This window comes from Helicoverpa zea, chromosome 2, assembly GCF_022581195.2.
Source record: "Helicoverpa zea isolate HzStark_Cry1AcR chromosome 2, ilHelZeax1.1, whole genome shotgun sequence".
Lineage (NCBI taxonomy): Eukaryota > Metazoa > Arthropoda > Insecta > Lepidoptera > Noctuidae > Helicoverpa > Helicoverpa zea.
This window is the reverse complement of record NC_061453.1, coordinates 12751514-12772384: the sequence shown is the minus strand read 5'-3', so window position 1 is coordinate 12772384 and position 20871 is coordinate 12751514. Positions and strand designations below refer to the sequence as shown.

The following is a 20871-nucleotide window of genomic DNA, read 5'->3' as shown; positions in this document are numbered from 1 at the left end:
GCGCTACTTTCTTAGGAGATTTTGCGTTACGACATCTCCGCTAGTCATTTTGTTCTCCATGGTCCAAACGTTATTAGAATATACGGGCAAACCGAGTGTCTTGCCTCAGCTTAATGGATCAGATGGAAAAACTTTTTCTCGCACAACTTAATAGAAAAGACTCTTCTGAATGGCCCTGCTTTGTTTCCTGTACAAATTGGATGTATTTTTTTCTTTGCTTTTTTGAATAAATCAAGGTTCAGTTTATGATGGGAGGCAGTAGCGGGTTGCACTTAGAAAGATCCTGTAATTATATGCACCACCCTTACCCGTGTAATAGCAATGTAAAGCAAAATAAAATTCATTCTTTTTTCTTTTTTATTTAATTTCTTATCAAGCGCTTTGCTATTCTATCAGATGCAAACATGACATTCATGGACATTTTCTTCTATTCTATTTCCCATAACAGGCGTGATACCCTATTTTCACTCGTCCATCGCATGACAACCACCCACTCTACATCACCAACCTCGTGATCTTCCACAAACCTAGTTATCTCCACTTTTTGCTGATGATGCATGATTTTCAAAAACTATCAACCTTGTTTATAATAAAAATCACATGCCATGATTTTGATAAGAGAGATCAGGTCAATTCAATGATAAGACCCATAGTAACCAATTCCGATATTATGACTAAGCATTAGTCTGTCTCGTTATAAAAGATGATCCGTCTGAAGTGACATAAATAAGGTAAACAACGTGAAAAAAACGACCCAGAATGTCAAAGGTTAGTTGGCCCACAGTTTGAATATATTCTCTTGTAAACAGTTGTGAAGCTAAGTACTAACGTTCGTAACAATGTCACTCATACACTCACGTGCTCGAAGGACGACACTTAGTACTGACAGCACCGATAGCGCCGGTAAAAGCTCGTCGATGCACATGCGTGTGTGAGTGACATTTTTTACGAATGTTAGTATGTAGCTTCACAACTGTAGTAGATCTTTATTCTGTGATGATAGTGGAAACCGCCATCATTGATAGTGGTGACTAAGCAATACTATCTTGCTTGTGTAAATAATCATGCTTTTAAATGATACTAATAATGTTTACATACAATTTAAGTACATGTGACCGTTTATGGCCGTTGTGCGTTGCAAAAAAAACAGGGACACTAAATGGTCTTACTACAAAAAAGTTAAACAAGTGTTTAATAAACTCTCTGTAATTTTTTTTCTTAAACACGTGACGAACGCCTAATTATTTTTATTCATTTACCTCTTTTACGAACACTAACTGAAGTTAAACGTGGCTAACATTTCTGAGTATGTCTTAGATGGTCGGTAAACTTCTGTCCTGAAAATGTGTCTATGAAAGGACATTGTTCAATTTTGGCCTAAGAACCGATGTGAATATAAATTATACTATAATTTTTATTTATTTTTATATTGTTTGAAACATATTTTAGTATTCCACGGACACTTCAAATAAATAAATTCCAAATAAAAAGTAGGGTCACAATTATTGATGCCTTATAAAATGTTTCCGTCAGCCAGTGCTGCCAGTTTCGGAAGTTTTCGGGATTTCGGTAAATACGGATCGAATGAGAACCTACTTTCCGAAGTCGGTTATTAAAATTAGTTGGTAACACTTTATTCATTTAAATACCTAAACTGACTAGCTAGAAAAAAGCTAGTATTCTGTATAATGTTTTAAGATGGTTTTGAGCGAATCGCGAATTTCTAGCTTGGCATTCGAGTAGGATTATAGTTTTCGTAATTGGCAACACTGGTGTACTTCAGTCAGTTTGCTAGAAGTCAGTTTGATTGGTTTGATTGCTTTGCGACTATCGTTTCTTTTGTGATTTTCTATGCGTTTCATGGTTTTATTCTAACAACTTTGGCTTGATTACGGACTCCGATTAGATTGCGTACTTGGTAGACTCGGCTTTGTGTAAAGAACTGGACTGGATTTTACTAGCATTTTCGGATATTGCTCTGTCTGTGATCGAATTTAGTTATATTATAATTACAACAATGGATGCAGAATATAGTATATTGTATAAATTGTGGATCTGCTGGAGGTTCTTTGGTATTAGAAAACGAAGATATACTTCGTTGCATACAACAATGGACTGTTCCCCGTATGGTAAGTGGTCTACGAATGTGTTTTTCTAATTTTGATAAGAATGTTACTACCTACTTATGTTTTCATAAGCACACAATTTCTCGGTTTTCAAATCAATTGCCACAATTGCAAGTTACTTGATATTTACTAATGATTTTTTGTATTTATTATTACAGGTTGAAGCTCATGACCTTATATGTACGACGTGTTGGTCTGAAGCAGTCGAGCATAATAAGATGCAATGCACTGTTGGACGCAATTGTGTACTTTGTAAGAAGCTCCTACCATCAGGCATACTGTTGCAATTGTATCGTTGGGCGTAGAACAGTGGGCTGTTGTGCCCACATAATGACTATTATCTGGTATTTAAGCTGGGCGAGATACCAAAGCTCAGTTCTTAGATATATTATTGAGAAATATTGATGATTAAAAACCTTTAATTGAATATAAATATTGTTTTTATTGCACATCCTCGAAAACCTCTTTCATTGTTATTGGTAAACCTTACTTTAACTGTTAAATTATTTTGTGTGGTAATGACATTTTTAGTATGGTCTGTGCCTTCTTGGTAATAGACCGCGGGTTCGATTCCCGCCTTATGGCATGTAGATAGCTAGGTAACTGTCTAATATAAAAGTAGTAACAATCATTTAAATAAATAATTCTCCATCGTAATAATATCGATATTTTATGAATTGTGGTGAATGGAACTCTTCCATTTTGGAAACTTATGCGTTTTATCACAAATCCAAAGTGGATTCACTATATATTAAGAAACGTAACGTTGAAAGCAAAAGCGTTTAGGTAGTTGTTTTTCATAAAAATTCTAAGCATTTATGAAAACTAGTCACACGCCCCGTCTTCGCACGGTGGCAATGTAAAACCTTGGTGTAAACCTTCCTCTTGACCTACTCTATCTATTAAAAAAAATCGCACCCAAATCCATTGCGTAGTTTTAAAGATCTAAAGCATTCAAAGGGACAGACAGAAAATGCAACTTTATAAAATGATCATTGTCAAAGAATTATCTTAAACTTGACTATTTACTATCTCTTTTCCTAGTATCTAGTAGAGTAGTCTTTTCCTAGATCTAGAAGAGAACATATAGAGCTGTACATAGTATTGTTGATTTTTTGTATAGTGTAGTTTGATAATACTACTCTGATATTTCACGCAAGCTTGGTTATTTTTTATTTATAACCTCAAAATATTAACTTTTTTCGTAATTATTTTAGTTTCCTGAAGTGTCCGTTCGTGAAAACTTATTTCATAGGATTCCATATAATTTTAAGAGTTTATAGAAGTCACTTTCCATTCGAACGGTTCTTAGGCAGAACATGTATGGAGCCGGAACAATGTCCTTTACTGAATGGATTTAGATATATTTTGTAACACAAATAAACATTTTTCTTTAGGATAAATAAGGAAGAATAATATTTAAACATTCCAATTCAATGTAAAGGGTTCTAAAAGCTTTCATTTGGTTAAAATCCTCCTAATACATAGAAGATAAATAAAACCAATTACACATGAATTATGCTTTCGCTTATAATTATACAACATTGGTGCAATGACCTATTTAAGTAAACTATGCAAAACAAACCATTTACAAGCACCCATATTATCTGCAACACAGTGTACACAACATGTGTTAATATAATTTAAATACTAAGTCACTATGAGATGCAGTTTTGTATTTGTATCAATATTTTATTACAATTTGTCTAATGATCTGTTAACCCCATCATTGTTGCTAGATATCTGTTTAATAACAAAACAATAGGTTATCGTTTGAAATAATAATTATTAAACTAGATAAATCGACACTAATTTTATAAAGAATAAAGATTTGATTGTTTGTTTGACATGAAAATTCCCTGAAACGAACTAACCAATTTCAAAAAATCTTTCACTGTCAGAAAGCTCCATTTTCCCTTGTGACATAGGCTAGCCATAGAGGCAAGTGAACATTTTGAAGCATTTTCTAAAACTTATGCAGACGACTTTCCCCGTTTATCCCGTTAATCCAAAAAGACAATCTCAGCAGAAAGGCGCGCACAGCTAGTAATAATCTATATCCGTGTAATAATCTTATACAGGCCAATGAAGGCTTATTACAGTTAATATCCCACTTTTATATTGCTATAATAGCGCTAATGGAGGTCGTGGGCTGTGGTTCTCAATGTTGCAAGTTGCTATGTTGCAATCAAAAGGATCGCTTGGATTTTCGTGTGCTAAAATAAATACCTAAATGTACCTATTACTTCTGAATTTGCTGTCACTTAAAACGAAAAATACTTACTTATTTTTTATTTTATTACTCCCTGCCCCAATTTTACTTGGGGTCGGCGCAATATGTCATTTTCTTCCATTTTCCCCTGTCATTCGTCATACTGACACTCACTCCCTTCCTATTCATATCATCTTTCAGGCAATCCATCCATCTTTTCTTAGGTCTTCCTCTTCCTCTCCATCCATCTACATTCATACCTAGCACACACTTTGTTGCATGCGTATCATCCCTCCTCATTACATGCCCATACCACGACAATCTTCTACTCCCTGCACAAGAGTATAAAATAGCATATGTGCCATTTTGATATCTAAGCTCACACATAGAATACATCAAATGCCTTCGAGCAGTTTTTGCGTGTGAAGTGGTGTGTTACAAATACATATATGTATATGTAGGCATACATACATGAGTAAGATATCCACTTTATGTTACCCTCTCATATTTTACTAGAATATTTACATGAATGTAATTTAACATTGAAGTGGACACATAAATGACCACGTACTCTTTACATGTTTTATTTCATCCACATTCATACATCGCACCAACATGACACGTACCTTTTTGAAGGATCACCTATATACCGCTATTTCTAGGTCATTCATACTTTACAAAGTATGTAGATTAAATATTTCGTCCATAGGGAAAGTCCAGCGAAAGGTTGAGAACCAGCTTAACGTTGTTCGACACATTTCATGGGATGGACACAGATGCTTTCCACCATTACATTCAACCCTTTCTATACAATTTCTGTATAAGAATACCCGTAAACGGCAGACTAAGACTCGAAAGTTGGAAATTTTTAAAGAAAGTTTTCAATTTAGCCAGTATCAGACCGACTGAAAGCAATCTTAGTTGCTTTCAGTCGGTCTGATACTGGCTAAATACCTCATCTTTGTATTCTGTTTAGTGTTTACTACCATTATTTTCAGAATGATTTACGGGCCCAAACAAACTATCGGCCGATTAAAAGTTTGCAGTGTGCGGGAGGTCTAACTGTATCGTCCAAAATTACAGTTTTCATTGCGAATGATTTACGCGGTAAGGTGAATTAATCGGAACAATGTCGCTTGTTATGAGTATTTTTTGAGCCCTGACAATTGAGGGATAGGGGTAGAATTTTGGGTCAGTCGATTTTTTCTTAACAGATTTTTAGGGCTGGTTTGAAGTTATTTTTTTACCAAACAATAAAAGAATTAGTAAAAACATTTTAGCATGTTTTAGCTTTACCTTACCAGTATACTTTCACAAAGAAAATACTTAAACCCTCACTCGGGTGCAGTCGGCAAGAATGGAATACACCATCATACCATCATAGGATCTAAAACAAATAGATTCATATGCTTTGAAACAAGCATTGGACTACCAAACAAGACGACACCTCCGAACACCAAAACACACACATAAACAAACTCTACACACGACAAAACCCACACATACACACAGCTAGAGTGTTATACGTGCACCAGATTTCAATAAACTGCAGAGTAAGCAAAGGTATTGAAATGCTTGACACATCACGTATTCCCTTTGTGTGCCTGTTACGCCGACTCCACCCTGTAATTGGAAAACACATTCACGTGCAATGTTATTTCGTTAGCCATATTGCATTTTGACTCAGAATATTAACGTAACCTGGTTAGGTTAACTCGAGCCTCTTAAGAGTATCCATTACGTTGGTAAGATTATTTTCAGCGCGATTTACTACTTGGAATTTTGTTACTAAGTTTGCCTTTGAGAAGTTTTTGAGAAAAAAAAACTGAAAGCAACTGTAGAATTTTTTCAATGTTTAATTCCTAAATAGCATCCAAGAAAGCCATTTATTTCTGCTAAAAATATAATGTCATGTTGATAACTGCATTATAATAGTCTTATTAGAAACAGCTGAAACTGCTATTAAAACACTAAATCAAAGCTTCTCTTTGAATAAACAACAAAGCCACCAATTTAGTTCCAATTATTTCTAACTCTAGCTTTTACGCAAACACTATGAATTATGTATTTCATAGACATTTCAGTAAATTGGCAATGACTCTCAATTATTATTTAAGGATTGTCAAGAGCAAACGAGTTTACAAAAAAATAGTTTTTAATTAAAAAGCAGAACTATTTACTTTACAAAACAAGTCATTTGAATCTTAAAGGTAGAATACAATTACTTTAATGTTAATTATTTTTGCTATGTTGAAGTCGTCTTACAATTCTTTGCCTTAGTCGTATTTTTCTTGTCGTTCTAGTTTCATATTCCGTTGAAGAACTTGTGTATTCTACAGTAGAAGGTTCACTTGTAGTAAGTAAAGTTCCTTCAATGGGCCTTTCTGTTGTTGTGTTCAATGTATCAAATTCAAAGTCACCGGTTATCCGCCTCATCATTTCTAAACTCGTATTATTCTGCTTATCTATCCTTTTAGATAACGTGGCTATCATTTCACTCACATTATGCGAGCTCATAATGTCATCTGAATATTTGTTCTTGTCCACATTTTCGTTTGTCAAGTTCATCGATATTATGTTTGTGGTCTCATTCTTCATTGAACGCCTCGTAGTGTCTTCTTTGATCGCGGTTTTGTTCTGCTCTTCAATATTAACATCTGTTTGATTGACTACAGGCTTATATTCTACCTCAGCTTCGGGTGTCGTGGTGTTGTTATCAAAACTGCTTTCAATTAAACTATCAATTAGCTTTTCTAACGAAAAGGCATTATTTTCTGATTCAGTTTTGCCTACTACATAGATAGCTTTGATGTTGACTTTTTCATCTTCGCTATGCGTGTTATTAGTTAATTCTCTTTTGAAGTATTTTGGTGGATAACTTGTGACGTCTTTGTCAGGGAAGATATTCATGAAATATCTTGGATTTGTTGTACCTTTTTGTACCTGTGGTTCACTGTGCATAGATCGCTGACCTCCCAAACGACGATCAATTTTGTTCATCGGCCATCTTGTTCTTGACACATCTACATTTTCAGATTTCATATTCAACACATCTGATTTCATATTCTTTACTTGTTCACCGAGATTGTACTTCAATTCCACTTTTGGCATTTTCTTAAATTTGAATAGGATCTTGTATCTGTCTTTAAATGGGTCTGGACGCATATTAGCTACCGCAGTATTTTCAGATGGCGGTGGTACTAAAACAAAATGGGAAAAATTAAAAGTTTGACTTAGAATTATGCAATAGTCAGAATGTTTACAAGGATCAAAATGCAGACAGCCAAATAGGACGTTGCCGTTGATTAGTTTTTTGAAGATTATTATATTAGTGTCTTACAGTGCACTTACTTGGAGGATTTACTGGTGTATTATCATCGATGTAATTCTTCGTAAGGAAATCATTCATGAAATCATTCTTTTCATCGATAAAGAAGATCGGTTTGGTATTTTCACTGATTCTAGTGACGGGGAGTGGTACTTCGACCTTTTTATTCTTCTCCGTTCTTCGCAAACATCCATTTGGGTAGCAGTAAGTCGGTTGTTCAGGGCACATTTGAACACAGACGCAAACCGGGGGTGTGGCATGAAATTCTGTGAAGATTATGTTGAAAAAATGTTCCACTAATGAAGATTTGGCTGACGGATCGCATGTTGTTTTTGCCGTGTCAAGTTTTCTATTGTTTCCCATTGCGAGATACTGACTGTTGGTATCTGAAACAAAGAAAATGCAATTTTATGTTCTAATGCAATAAGTCTATTTTCCGTAAGCAAAAGCAAACTTAGAAGAAATGGAAACAGATTCTCACATTTTCGTACAAAGCGTGCTTTAACCCGTAGTTAATCTAGCAGTTATATTAAAAACAAAAGAAATAAAGATCACAAACATATTGTAGCATATAATTCAAACAGTGTTCAACATGCCAAAAATAAAAAACCCCAGTGTTAGTTGGCACGAATCTGGTCACATTTCTTTAGGCTATATTTAATGGTGAAGCAAAGAACTTGGCTGCGCTTTGCCACTCGTAATTTAGTTGTAATACTTTGTCTTATTTTTAGGTTTTAGCTGTATTTTGGTTCGGTCAGCTTTTCGGTGAGTGACCGCGTTTAAGTACAACACGATTTTTTAAAATAATTTCTGTAGCAACATTATTTATATTGTTATCAATAAGCACAAGCTATATTAAAGTTTCTTAATTTAGTTGCTCACTTTTTTCTGCGATTCTCGTGTTTTAATTTGCTGTCAAATAGTTTTCTATTTTCTTTAATTTTGAAATCGTTTCACTTAAGAGAATCGAAGGTAAAAACGAAGGTAGTCTCAAGTAAAATGCTCATGAAAGGTACAATAAAACAAAAGAACGCTACAAAACTCACATTTAACAACTCCAAACACAAACATGATATAGAAAGTCTTCATCATCACTTAATACCAAGGTATCCTGCCAAGCTGGTGACCAGCCTGCAACTGTGAGAACTGGCTGAACGACTGAGCGTCAATAAACAGACATATCCTGTTAGGCACAAACCATTCAATGAGAAAGAACGGGCTCATGTTTCGTAAACTGTTAGTGTCAATAAATAATAGCACTGTTGTTAGGAGGTCCAGTCTTATTGAGTTTTTTGACCGATATGTATGACCTGCCATAATCATTTTTATTTATCTCCTATAACATAAAATCAAATATATAATATGATACGCATGCAACAAAGTGTGTGTGCTAAGTATGAATGTAGATGGATGGAGAGGAAGAGGAAGACCTAAGAAAAGATGGATAGATTGATTAAAAGATGACATAAATAGGAAGGGAGTGAGTGTCAGTATGACGAGTGACAGGGAAAAATGGAAGAGGATGACATATTGCGCCGACCCCAAATAAAATTGGGAACAGGGCAGAAGGAAGAATATAATAAAACCTGTTACTCAGCTGCATCCGGTTAAACTTGAAGCTGACCCCAACATAGTTGGGAAAAGGCTAGGCAGATGATGTTTTCTTTCCCATAATATGTGAGTTTGTTAAGGAGCTCGTGCTAAGTAACATCCGCACGGGTCCATAGACCTTAAGGGTCCGTACAAACAGACCGGCTCGGAGAGGAGAGCAAATTCTTAACACGTTGAAAATCGAGTACTTAGTATTTGTAGTAAGGTTTATTTTTTCATGTCATGTTTCACTGCTTTTGACATTAAGAATGCTCGAAGGCGCTTGGTGTGAAATAATAAGAGGAGTCACGCAGACTTTTAGCTCCGATTGCATCTCACGCAGTCGATCGGAGCCGACTTCGGTCTGTGTGAAAAGAAAAATGCGCGCCGATGCTCTCCGAGCCGGTCTATCTGAACGGACCCTTATGCTTACCAGCGCTGTTGGTCCATGGATAGGTAATCATATTGTCATGACGAGATCATCCGTACTTTGGAAGGCACTTTTAGCTCCGATTGCATCTCACGCAGTCGATCGGAGCCGACTTCGGTCTGTGTGAAAAAAAAAATGCGCGCCGATGCTCTCCGAGCCGGTCTATCTGAACGGACCCTTATGCTTACCAGCGCTGTTGGTCCATGGATAGGTAATCATATTGTCATGACGAGATCATCCGTACTTTGGAAAGCACATAAAATCGGTGGAGCTGGCTGTCATTACAGCCGTTACGAAAAGTCAGAGTACAGTGTTTATTTTTTTAGCCTTTAATTAGCAGTAAGCTACTGTGTAGTTCTATAAGCATGACGAACTTTTTTAACTACTAAGTCGTTAATACGATTGAATATAACGTAGTTTCTTGGCAAAACTTAAAATCTAAGCTACTTTTCTCGGTCAGATTGTTTATGGGTTCAAACATTTTCTAAATCTAGTAGCAAGTCAAATCTTTACCAAAAGTTGCTCAAGTCGAATCAATTCTACGATTTATTTATTTGTAGAAATAATTAGCTTAAATCATAAGCAGTGTGACAATATAACATTGTCCAGATCCACACACAATCCAGAGGTCAAAATATCACATGTATTAATTATCAATAATAAATAAACAAAAGCTGAAGTTATCTCTCACATAAATGCCGCTGACTTATCAGGATCATTAAGTGACGTTATAATATAGTTGCACAGTAATCCGATCTCTTATGTTAACCTTTAAACTTGTAAACACGTGGTTATAATCAGCTGGTCAGTTACAAACTCGTGATGCACATACTTTTTGACCTACTTAATTTTCCATTCAATCATCTATATAAATAGGTTCAATTTAGTCGTATGTCAAGCTCATCCAATGTGTGTAGATATCGATATGTCGTATTCTGTACATTTCAGCCTGACTTATAAAAATCTCTAATCATCTTCTAAGCATCATTTTAACTAATGATTAAATGTTAGTTAAGACATGCTTAAGCAAGGTTTATAAGTAAGAATTTTCATAAACAGCCATTAACTGTTACTTATTATTTAATTCACGTTTGTAAGTAAGGCTGACAGTCAAGTCTGCCCAGCGTAGGGCATTATCATAAGAGATTTCTGTATTAAATGCGTCAATATGCCTAATTATTTGTTATGTTACTGGGTCTCCTATTCCTGTGTTTAATTAGTCTTTAATTAAAGCTACACTGTTTATTGTAATAATAGTGGTTAAAAATGTATTTTTGGTGTATGCTTTGTTGGTTGCCCTTAAATAAATAAATATAATGTTTTAATTAATTGCTTATTTTCATTTCAATTGAGTGAATGTAATGATAGGATTTTTTTTCCTTATAACACTTTCAAGAAGCACGACCAATGGAAAGCGTTCTTATAAGCTTAAATAAACCGTTTCAGGAAGGAAAATACCTACTCAGATAAACTTAATAGAAACATATTTAATGTAATTCCTTTAAAGTATCATCATGGCAAGAGTTTGACGCTAGAGTTTAATACAAACTTGCAAACGAGAAATAATAAAATAAACAAAAAATAAGACAACATAATTATTTTCAGTTTTTGTATTGTAACTGAGCTAGACACGCGATGAACATATATCAGACAAAATGTTAGATCTATATTTAGATATTCTTAGGAAACAAAAACTATGTAGGTACTGAAATACAGTAATTATATTTTTTTCTAACACTAGTATCATAAGTTTTCAATCTTGTTTGACAGTGATTACTAGTAATTTACGTCACTACAAAGTGGTATAGAACTAATCTACACAAGCATTTTTTTTACATCCTAACAGTTATTATTGTTTTACAAATGTAATTATTTCTATGTCACGATGTTTCACCACATGCACGCCACTTCTTACGATGAGTAAAATTTCACTGACCATCCTTCTTAAGCGACTACCGTCGCCTGCAACTATCATGGCTTCCTAGGAATAAATTCAACATTCACGTTTGTCAACCTCACTTGGACTTGTTCCTTATTGTACTGGATACCTCCTTTGTAAACATGCGTCTGAACAGAATAATGCCTTAGCAAATGCACTATCCCAGTCAGCAGTTGAATTCTTGCGTACCTGGCGCCGATACAAAATCTACCGCCTTTACCAAACGGCATATAAGTCATGTCACTAACCTCTCCCTGCCTTTCAAACCGATCAGGATCAAACTTTTCTGGCTCAGGGAAATATTTGGGGTCGTGATGTAGTTCAAAAATTGGTGTAAATATTTTCACACCTTTCTCAACAGGCACATTTCCTACAGGTAAAACAGAGTCTTGCACACACTGCCTCGTCAGGAATCCTATCGGCGGGTGCAGACGGAGGCTCTCGTTCAAAACGTTGTCCAAATACTTCATTTCAGTCACTGCGTCATAGGTCAGTTTGCCTTCGTATTTTTCGAAAACTGCATCGACGTCTTCGTGAACTCGTTTCAAAATCTCAGGGTTCCTTCCCAACTCCATCAAAGCTCCGAACATACCCGCAGCTGTAGGATCGATACCGGCGAGGAAAAAGAAGAAAGCTTGTGCTGCCAGTAATTCGTCTGTTGGTTCCAATTTGAATCCAGTCTCACCATCTTCCATGACTCCACTTTTTTGAAGGTTTATACACATTTCTATGAAGTCGTGTCTGGGTGCAGTGTCTTTTTCACGTTCTCTGAGTACGTGTTTAATGGTTCCAATGAGAAAAGGTTCCTGTGCATGGAAGAACTTTAGTCGTAAAGTTTCAAAGACAGAATTACTTACTGCGCCGATCGCAAACCTCAAATTCGTCCAGAAATTGGTTGATAGTGCGTCTTTCGCCATTTTGCGGAATGGAGAATCGAAGGTTGATTTTGTTCCAATTCCAAATACAGCGGCGGCGATAGCAGCAGAGCAGAAGTGGCTCATAGTCTCGAAGGCATCTGCGTTCAGTTTATCTGGGTTCAGCTTTAAGTATTCCACAAAATCTTGTGCACTCTTGTCAATAATGTAGAACATGTTCCTCAATTTGTTTGAAGTGAAGACTGGAGTCAACTTCTGCCGCATGAGCTTCCATTTTGGTCCGTGCAACAGCAGAACATTTTGAGCTAGGAGGTCCTGTTTGATGATAGGAGTCCCTCTGTGGTTGAAGGAATGGAAGTCTTTTTGAGTGACGTGTTGGATGTTTGTCGGGTCTTTCACATAGAGTCCCATATCATGGAACGATCCGAGCCCGACAGCGGGTTCCTTTTCATATTGCCAGTAGATTTCTTTTAAAATTTTGAAGAATGATTTGTTTTCTATGGCAAATTGCCACAGAGGTCCGCCAGACTTGTGTTTGTCATAGAAGGCGACTCCGCGTTTCTTCCAGTAGTGCTCATTATATTTTCCTTTTACATATGTGGCGACCAGCACAATTATCACGCACGTTAGTAAGACAGTCAACATTTTGAATGTTACTTCTAGTTCAAGTTTAACACAACTGATGAAAAATTAACTGTAATCTATATTTATAGAGGCGTGTCAATAATCCTATCTCGCATATTGTTATATAGTAATGAGCAGTTAAGATAACGTTTTGACCGTGTGGTTAGTTTTGCTTTCTCATGCAAGCTTAGGGTTCTTCCATAAAATGGTATGACACAATGCCTTATTATTTTATATAGTACAAAATAATCTAATGATATTATCGTTAATTACAAAAGCTTACTTCAAATAAGGATATTTTGAGGAATTAAAAGTACATTAGCGACTGCGGAATTCTATTCAGCATGTCATCAGACTTATTTGCATGCAGTGCTAACGTAGGTGAACAAAAAATTGTTAACATAAGTACTATTTTTGGATCTAGACTTTTTACAATATAGTGACTAAATAATCATTACTGAAATACTGGAAGTATCTAAACTCGCTTTGGCATTCGCAAAAACTCTCCGTTACGTATGTTATTTTTGGACATTGAACTATGCCTGTGTGTCCTTAAGGCATAAGTAGTCTACGTAAGAGAATGGAATAGTGCATTTCCTACTGTGGTGTATCTATTTGGTGAATTAGTTTTACTCTTAAGTAGTATAAATACATTGACCTTTAGGTATAATCCTCACATTATTTTCACTACAAAAATATTTTAAAATAACAAACAAAACAAACAAACAGGTCCGATGTTTTTAACTACGTAACTTGTATGTTGTACATATTTTGAGACATAACTCACCTTAGCTTGGCTCAGTTTTGCTATGGTCAGTAATATTTGTCTGACATGTTCAATGTTCGTTACAACTTAGTTTTGCAAGCGACAAAAACGATTAGATGAAGTAGTTGCTATCGCCTCTCACTATTTTGTACTTAACGGACAACCGACAATGTTATTTGGCACTTTAACGCATTGTGTATCCAGAAAGTCAAGCATGTTATAATTACAAGTGTGTCTACAAATCTATCTTATAATATCCTTTCTTTTATAGAACCTTTGTAATAATTACGTTAAATAAACACAATTAATCGCATCTTGTTAAAGATACCTACAGGGAAAAACTTAGTATACATAGTGAAGAATAAAATAAAACAAACAATTTAAACTACTTTATAATTTAATCAAAATATTGCTCGTTCGATTTACACAATCACAGCTTTCTTGGAATAAATTCAATGTTAACATTTTTCAACCTTACTTGAAATTGTTCCTTATTGAATTGAATACCTCCTTTCTTCACATGTGTTTGTACGGTATAATTTCTAAGCAAATGCACCATCCCTGTTAACAGTTGAATTCGGGCATATCTAGCCCCAATACAATACCTACCACCTTTCCCAAATGGCATATAAGTCAGGTCACTAACCTCCCCCGCTCTGTCAAAACGATCAGGATCAAACTTTTCTGGCTCCGGAAAATATTTGGGATCATGATGCAGTTCGTAAATAGGTGTAAATATTTTCACACCTTTCTCAACAGGCACATCTCCTACAGGTAAAACAGTGTCCTGAATACACTGCCTTGTCAAAAAACCAATCGGAGGATACATCCGAAGAGTTTCGTTCAAAACATTTCTCAAATACTTCATGTCATTCACTGCGTCATAACTAAGTTTGCCGTTGTATTTCTCAAAAACCTCGTCGACGTCTTTGTGTAATCTTTTCAATATTTCAGGATGTCTTCCTAGTTCCATGAAAGCTGCGAACATACCTGCTGCAGTAGGATCGATACCGGCTAGGAAGAAGAAGAAAGCTTGTGCGGCCAACAGTTCGTCTGTAGGCTCCAATTTTAAACCAGTCTCACTATCTTCCATCATGCCACTCTTTTGTAAATTAACACACATTTCTACAAAGTCGTGTCGTGGAACGTTATTTTGTTCGCGTTGCCTAAGTACTTGTTTAATAGCTCCAATAAAAAAGTCCTCTTGCGTCGTCTTAAACAATTTTAGTTTCAAACTTTTGAAAATAAATTCACTTGCACCACTTATCGTAAACTTTAAGTTGGTTGTGAATGTGGGGGCTAGAACTTCTCTAGCCATTTCACGGAATGGTGAGTCGAAAGTCGATTTGGTTCCGATACCAAAAACAGCGGCCGAAATAGCAGCTGAGCAGAAATGGCTCATGCTTTCGAAAGCATCCGCGTTCAATTTCTCTGGGTTAAGCTTTAGATATTCCACAAAATCTTGAGCACTTTTATCAATGATGTAGAACATATTCCTGAGTTTTGCTGTCGTGAAGATTGGAGTGAGCTTCTGCCTTATTATCTTCCATTTTGGTCCGTGGAGTAACAAAACATTGTTCGCTAGTTTATCATCTTCAGTAAATGCAATGCCCCTGTGATTGAAGGAGTGGAAGTCAACTTGCGTTATGTGTTGGATATTAGTCGGGTCTTTGACGTACAATCCATGGGTGAAGAGTGATCCGAGTCCCACGGCTGGGTCATTTTCATAGCTCCAGTAAATATCACTTAGGATTTGGAAAAATGATCGGTCTTCAACAGCAAATTGCCACAAAGGTCCTCCAGTTCTATGTTTATCAAAGAAGGCGACTCCGCGTTTCTTCCAATAGTATTCGTTATATTTGCCTTTTAAATACGTGAAAGCTAGTACTAGACTTGCACAAATCAATATGAATGTCAACATGTTTCAATGTATCTAGTTCAGGTTCAAGGAGTAACTGATTGAATATAAGCTGAATTCCTTACTTATAATAATCTGCTGTTATTTCTTCTAATACTAATGCCACGTTTGGCTTCGAACGAATGTAATATGTGTATGTACTCATCTCACGAAACTTCATCTTGTTTGAGAGACTTGATTGACGTTGCGTGTAACTAATTATTTAGTTGTATATGATTGTTAAGGTGTCTACACACCAAAGCCGCTGATGCCGGCGGCACAGCCCGGCGGCCCAACCCGCCGGCCGTATTTTGTACAATCATGCCGCCGGCTTTCATAGAGTATTTGACAATTACTAGAACACCACATGCCGCGGCAGTCGTGCCGCCGGGCTGTGCCGCCGGGTCAGCGGCTTTGGTGTGTAGACCCCTTTATGATTAAAAAACTATTTACCTGGTTCGACATGTAACGTCAATCAAAAGCTTAGTAGGTACCTTTTTCAGGCAAGTTTGATATCAACATCGTTTCAGCTGTCTCACTTCCTGGCTTAGATTTTACATTTTATGGAGTCCCACATTCAAGATATAATTATTATTGAGATCAGCTTCCGTCAGTGTTTTTAATTTAAGGAAATAACTTCATGGACCTGGATATAAAGTAGCTTTTAACGGGTATCTAACATTGAAAGATTTCTTTTAATCGGATCAGTATTTCCTGAGATTAGCGTGCTCAAACAAACAAACTCTTCAGCTTTTTAACACTAGCAATGATAAAGGTACATACTTCACCTTTTTATTAGTTAAACGTTAGGAAACCTTAATCATATTTTTTTCCAAAACTGACAGCAAGCCAGACAAAAAGAAACTTGTTGATCTTGAAATCTTTATACAGAAGATTAGAGATTTGTATAGGTCAAAAGGTCATGCAAATATGTTTTACTTTGTAAGGTAATATTTTACTTTTCCGTTTAATTAATATAACTTATTATACGGGGACACTACGGCATGAAGCTGCTATTATCAGTATTTTTAATAGATTTTCAACGTTGTCTCTTAATTCAATATGAAATGTTTTTTTACTGATTGTGAGGTTGTATATTTTCAAGGAACTGAAATCTTGAAGCTATCTTCTTTGCTGTCAAACTATTTTTGAAACACAAACCATTTTCATAAGGATTCCTTTTTAGGGTTCCGTACCCAAAAGTAAAACCGGGTCCTACTACTGAGACTTTGCTGTCCGTATTCGTCCGTCTGTCACTAGACTGTATCACAAGAACAGTGATAGGTAGTTGCACAATTGAAATTACAGATGATGTATTTCTGTTGATGCTATTACAACATATACCGAAAACTTAATAAAGTTAATATTTTAGGGCGGTCCGATATAACGTTAGGTAGTTATTATTATACAGAACTCTTCGCGCTCGAGTCCGACTCGCACTTGGCCGGTTGTTTACCGTGAACGGTGCCTAAAATTTATATTGCATAATTAAATGAAATAGAGGCGAAGATAAATAACTTAATAATAAACTATTTCTTTTTCGAACTAAGATGCCATGTAATGCCATTATCTCATGGTCTACTTATAGTATTTAGTTGTCATTGTTTATAATTATTTAGCTAATAAATATCATTATTGTGTAATTTTCCGTAATAATATGCAAGTTCATCTATGTTACAAAAGGTACCTTAAAGTATTACCTTTAATTGCGTTTGTATTTACCTACCTAGATATAAGACCCACACATTTTATAGCTCCGTAAAGATTTCCACAGGTATTGTTAAAAAACAAATATTCAGTGCAGAAAAAATATTTTTCTGCACTGAATATTTTTTTTATTTGCAGTGCTGAATGACGTAACTGCGCCATAAAACGAATTGATTTAAACCAAAAATAAAACAATTTAAAACCATTAAAGTTACGATATTATTATTTAACTAATGAAGACGTACTTTTATTATAAACTGTATAACTTTGTTAACACGTGTATTTTCAACTTGGAGCTTTCACAACTTCTTGATGCCTACATTAATTAGGCTTCGTGGAAATCAGGTGGTTTTAACGAAGTCTGAAACATTTCCTTATTAAAATTTTTAAGTCATATTTACCTACTATATTTAATATACTTAAGATGGTCTTTCATACTACATACACCAATATTATAAAACAAAAGATCTTTTAGAAAACTATCATTTATATTTTTCTCAAAAACGGTTATTTTTATCAATTAAGTTAATCAGACCAAAATTGCATGTCATATTAACAAAATGCGCAATACTCGTATATGCATATTATATGCTTATATGCATGAGCATGCATAGAAAAACAACTTCGCTAAATTAATAAAGAGGAAACATTTTTTATTTGTTTGTTTGTACCCTAAATGCTCTGAAACTACTAAACCGATTTAAAAATAGTTTACCGTTGACTGAGGCTACACTACCCCAATAACATATACATTGTATCCGCCGTATCCGGGTACTACCAGAATTTAACCAAGACGCGGGTGAAACAGCGATAAAACAGCTATACTCTATCCACGGAAGCAAGAGCTAAAAGGTAAACAAAGAATGACACTTTTTCAAGATGGCGGTATAACCCGACCGATGACAAAATCACAGATACTGCGAACATTTTACACAAAAATGTGACGTTTTGTCATCGGTCGGGTTATACCGCCATCTTGAAAAAGTGTCATTCTTTGTTTACCTTTTAGCTCTTGCTTCCGTGGATATAGTACAAATGTTTCAAAAGCGCCATCTGTCGTTAGAACTTATGAACTTATTCGCGTATGAAGAAACTCACTAGTAGCTAGAACGTGAAAAGTGTAACTCTTATCTTAGTAGACTATGGTGACTGAAGGTAGATGTCTCTTTCAGTAAAACCTATATATTTTTTTTATCCGACTGCATAAGGTTCATCATGTTTTCGCACTTACCGGGTTTTTTTCTGAAAAGAACTGGGAAAAACTCTCAACTCATTCACATTATCCATTTGATTTATTGTAGGTATTAGGAAAAGCAATAATATCTTAAATAACTACCGCACTTACCTAATTGTAGTCATTTCGTTCTCTTTGGCCTAATTCTATAGCCTTTAAAACGAAATATCTATAGGAATTTAGGCCATTACATATCCACGATAAACCCAGGAGCCTTCGACTACTGTTGTGTTAATCGGCTGAAAAAACTCATTAGAAACAAAAGCATTTTTTATTATCTGTGTAATAAATCGGCAAAACTGCGTACTAAAATGCACTTATCACTTAGTGCTTCAGTCCTAAAAACAACATTTTGTTTTACATTTTTAAATATTAAATATACAAATAAGAAACAATTAATTAAGTTATTGTTAAAATTGATGCGATGATAAGCTAAGCCTAAACTCGTTCAAGAAGATTATGATTATTTTTGCTGCATAATTATAATCATACATCTTAATATAATCTTAGGTAACAAAAAACTTAGTATCTAATAATAAATACTAGGTATAAAAGCCGACGCGGTTTCAAGGTCGGTTGTTGATGTTACATGGTGCAATAAAGGTCTATGCTCACGGTCCCACACTGATATTCTGCTGTTGTGACAATACAATTCACGTTAACAACCACCAACAACCACAAAACAAACTATCAATTTCCACTTCTAATTGTGTGATATACAGTTAAATTGAGGACATTGTCGACTGTTGCAGGCTTCCAATAATAAATATTACAACGACCGATTTTTATTTTAGATGATATCTCGACTTAATTGATCTTTATATTTTTATCACACACGGTCGGTTAGCCCCATGGTAAGTTATTTATTAACTTGTGTTATGGGTGCTAACACAACTGATAAACTACATATATACATATTTATAAATACATATCATAACACCCAGACCACGGCCAACAAGCATGCTCATCACACAAATGTCGACCGAACCGGGAATCGAACCCGGGACCTCAGGTTCGGCGGTCCGGCATGATGACCATTGCGCCATCGAGGTCGTCTGTCAGTTTTTGTCTCAAGATAACCTGCAATTATTAAAGCTTTAAAGGAAATAGGTATTTGCAGTTTTGAGACCAGTAAACATCACAAACAAGAGTTGCGATATCTTAAGCCTCTGCCTACATCCATCAACATTTTTGCATAATGACTAAAACGGAAACTACCTAAGATTTTGTTTTAACAGGACCACGATTTCTGTGGATGCAAATTATCATGTGACTATTCAATGTACCTACTGCAGATAATTTTATGATTTTATTTTTAAACAATGTTAAGTACAAACAGCGCATCAAATACTTATAAATCGCGATAAGTAAACTTTTTATCATCGCAATTACTGACGCAAAAAATGTATTGTAAAAAATGTATCCATGCCCACTTTTGTTAAGTGTAGTACCTACCTTATGTGATACTTTTTATCAATTACTAGCCGTTTTCCCGCGGTTTCACCCGCGTCCCGTGGGAGCTACTGCCCGCACCGGGATAAAATATAGCCTATGTTACTCGTAAATAATATAGCTTTCTAATGGTGAAAGAATATTTAAAATCGGTCCAGTAGTTTTTGAGTTTATCCATTACAACCAAACAAACAAACAAACAAAGATTTCCTCTTTATAATATTAGTATAGACTACTACAGGTTTATTTAATTGACACAGTTTACAGTTTTTTTAATTATTTACGTCCCTACTATTCATAATTCTTAGCCCGATAGTGTCAAAGGCGTCATACTTAGTGGGTGACTGCTGAATGCGCTCAGATAAGTGAAAATAATTGCAACCAATTCAGTGAATTTAATTGGATATAATACGTATAAGTGCTTTTTGGATTGATTTAAAATATGGATAATGCTAAAACTCTTCTAATTAGTCACTCATGTGCTCAACAAAAATATACAATTCGTAGGTACCAACGAAATATTTTTTTTTTAGTGAAGTAAAAAATCAAATACAGTTCTCAAACTCATCAAAATAGTTGAACAAAAAAATTGTGTGTAAATACAAAATTACATCAGATTTTAAATCATCAAAAATAAAAAACAAAATTCCCGAACCACCTACGCCTTAACACGCAATCTTAAGACCTAGTT

The 20871-nt window shown here is 35.3% G+C and overlaps 3 protein-coding genes across 3 annotated transcripts; all 3 read right to left on the bottom strand.

Annotated features, from left to right (window-relative positions):
* Nucleotides 1-6536: 6536 nt before the first annotated feature.
* LOC124642352 lies at nucleotides 6537-8758 on the bottom strand. Its single transcript, XM_047180752.1, has 3 exons — nucleotides 8713-8758; nucleotides 7690-8052; nucleotides 6537-7538 (listed from the first exon to the last, which is right to left on the bottom strand). Exons 1-3 carry the CDS (start codon nucleotides 8756-8758, stop codon nucleotides 6571-6573), a joined length of 1377 nt encoding a protein of 458 aa, XP_047036708.1. The 3' UTR covers nucleotides 6537-6570.
* A 2523-nt stretch (nucleotides 8759-11281) lies between these two features.
* Nucleotides 11282-13175, bottom strand: LOC124643334 (probable cytochrome P450 6a13). The gene has a single exon (XM_047182278.1). The coding sequence runs from the start codon at nucleotides 13143-13145 to the stop codon at nucleotides 11658-11660; it is 1488 nt and encodes a 495-aa protein (XP_047038234.1). The 5' UTR covers nucleotides 13146-13175; the 3' UTR covers nucleotides 11282-11657.
* Nucleotides 13176-14320: 1145 nt separating this feature from the next.
* On the bottom strand, nucleotides 14321-15811 carry LOC124643324 (cytochrome P450 6B5-like). The gene has a single exon (XM_047182267.1). The coding sequence runs from the start codon at nucleotides 15809-15811 to the stop codon at nucleotides 14321-14323; it is 1491 nt and encodes a 496-aa protein (XP_047038223.1).
* Between the last annotated feature and the right edge of the window lie 5060 nt (nucleotides 15812-20871).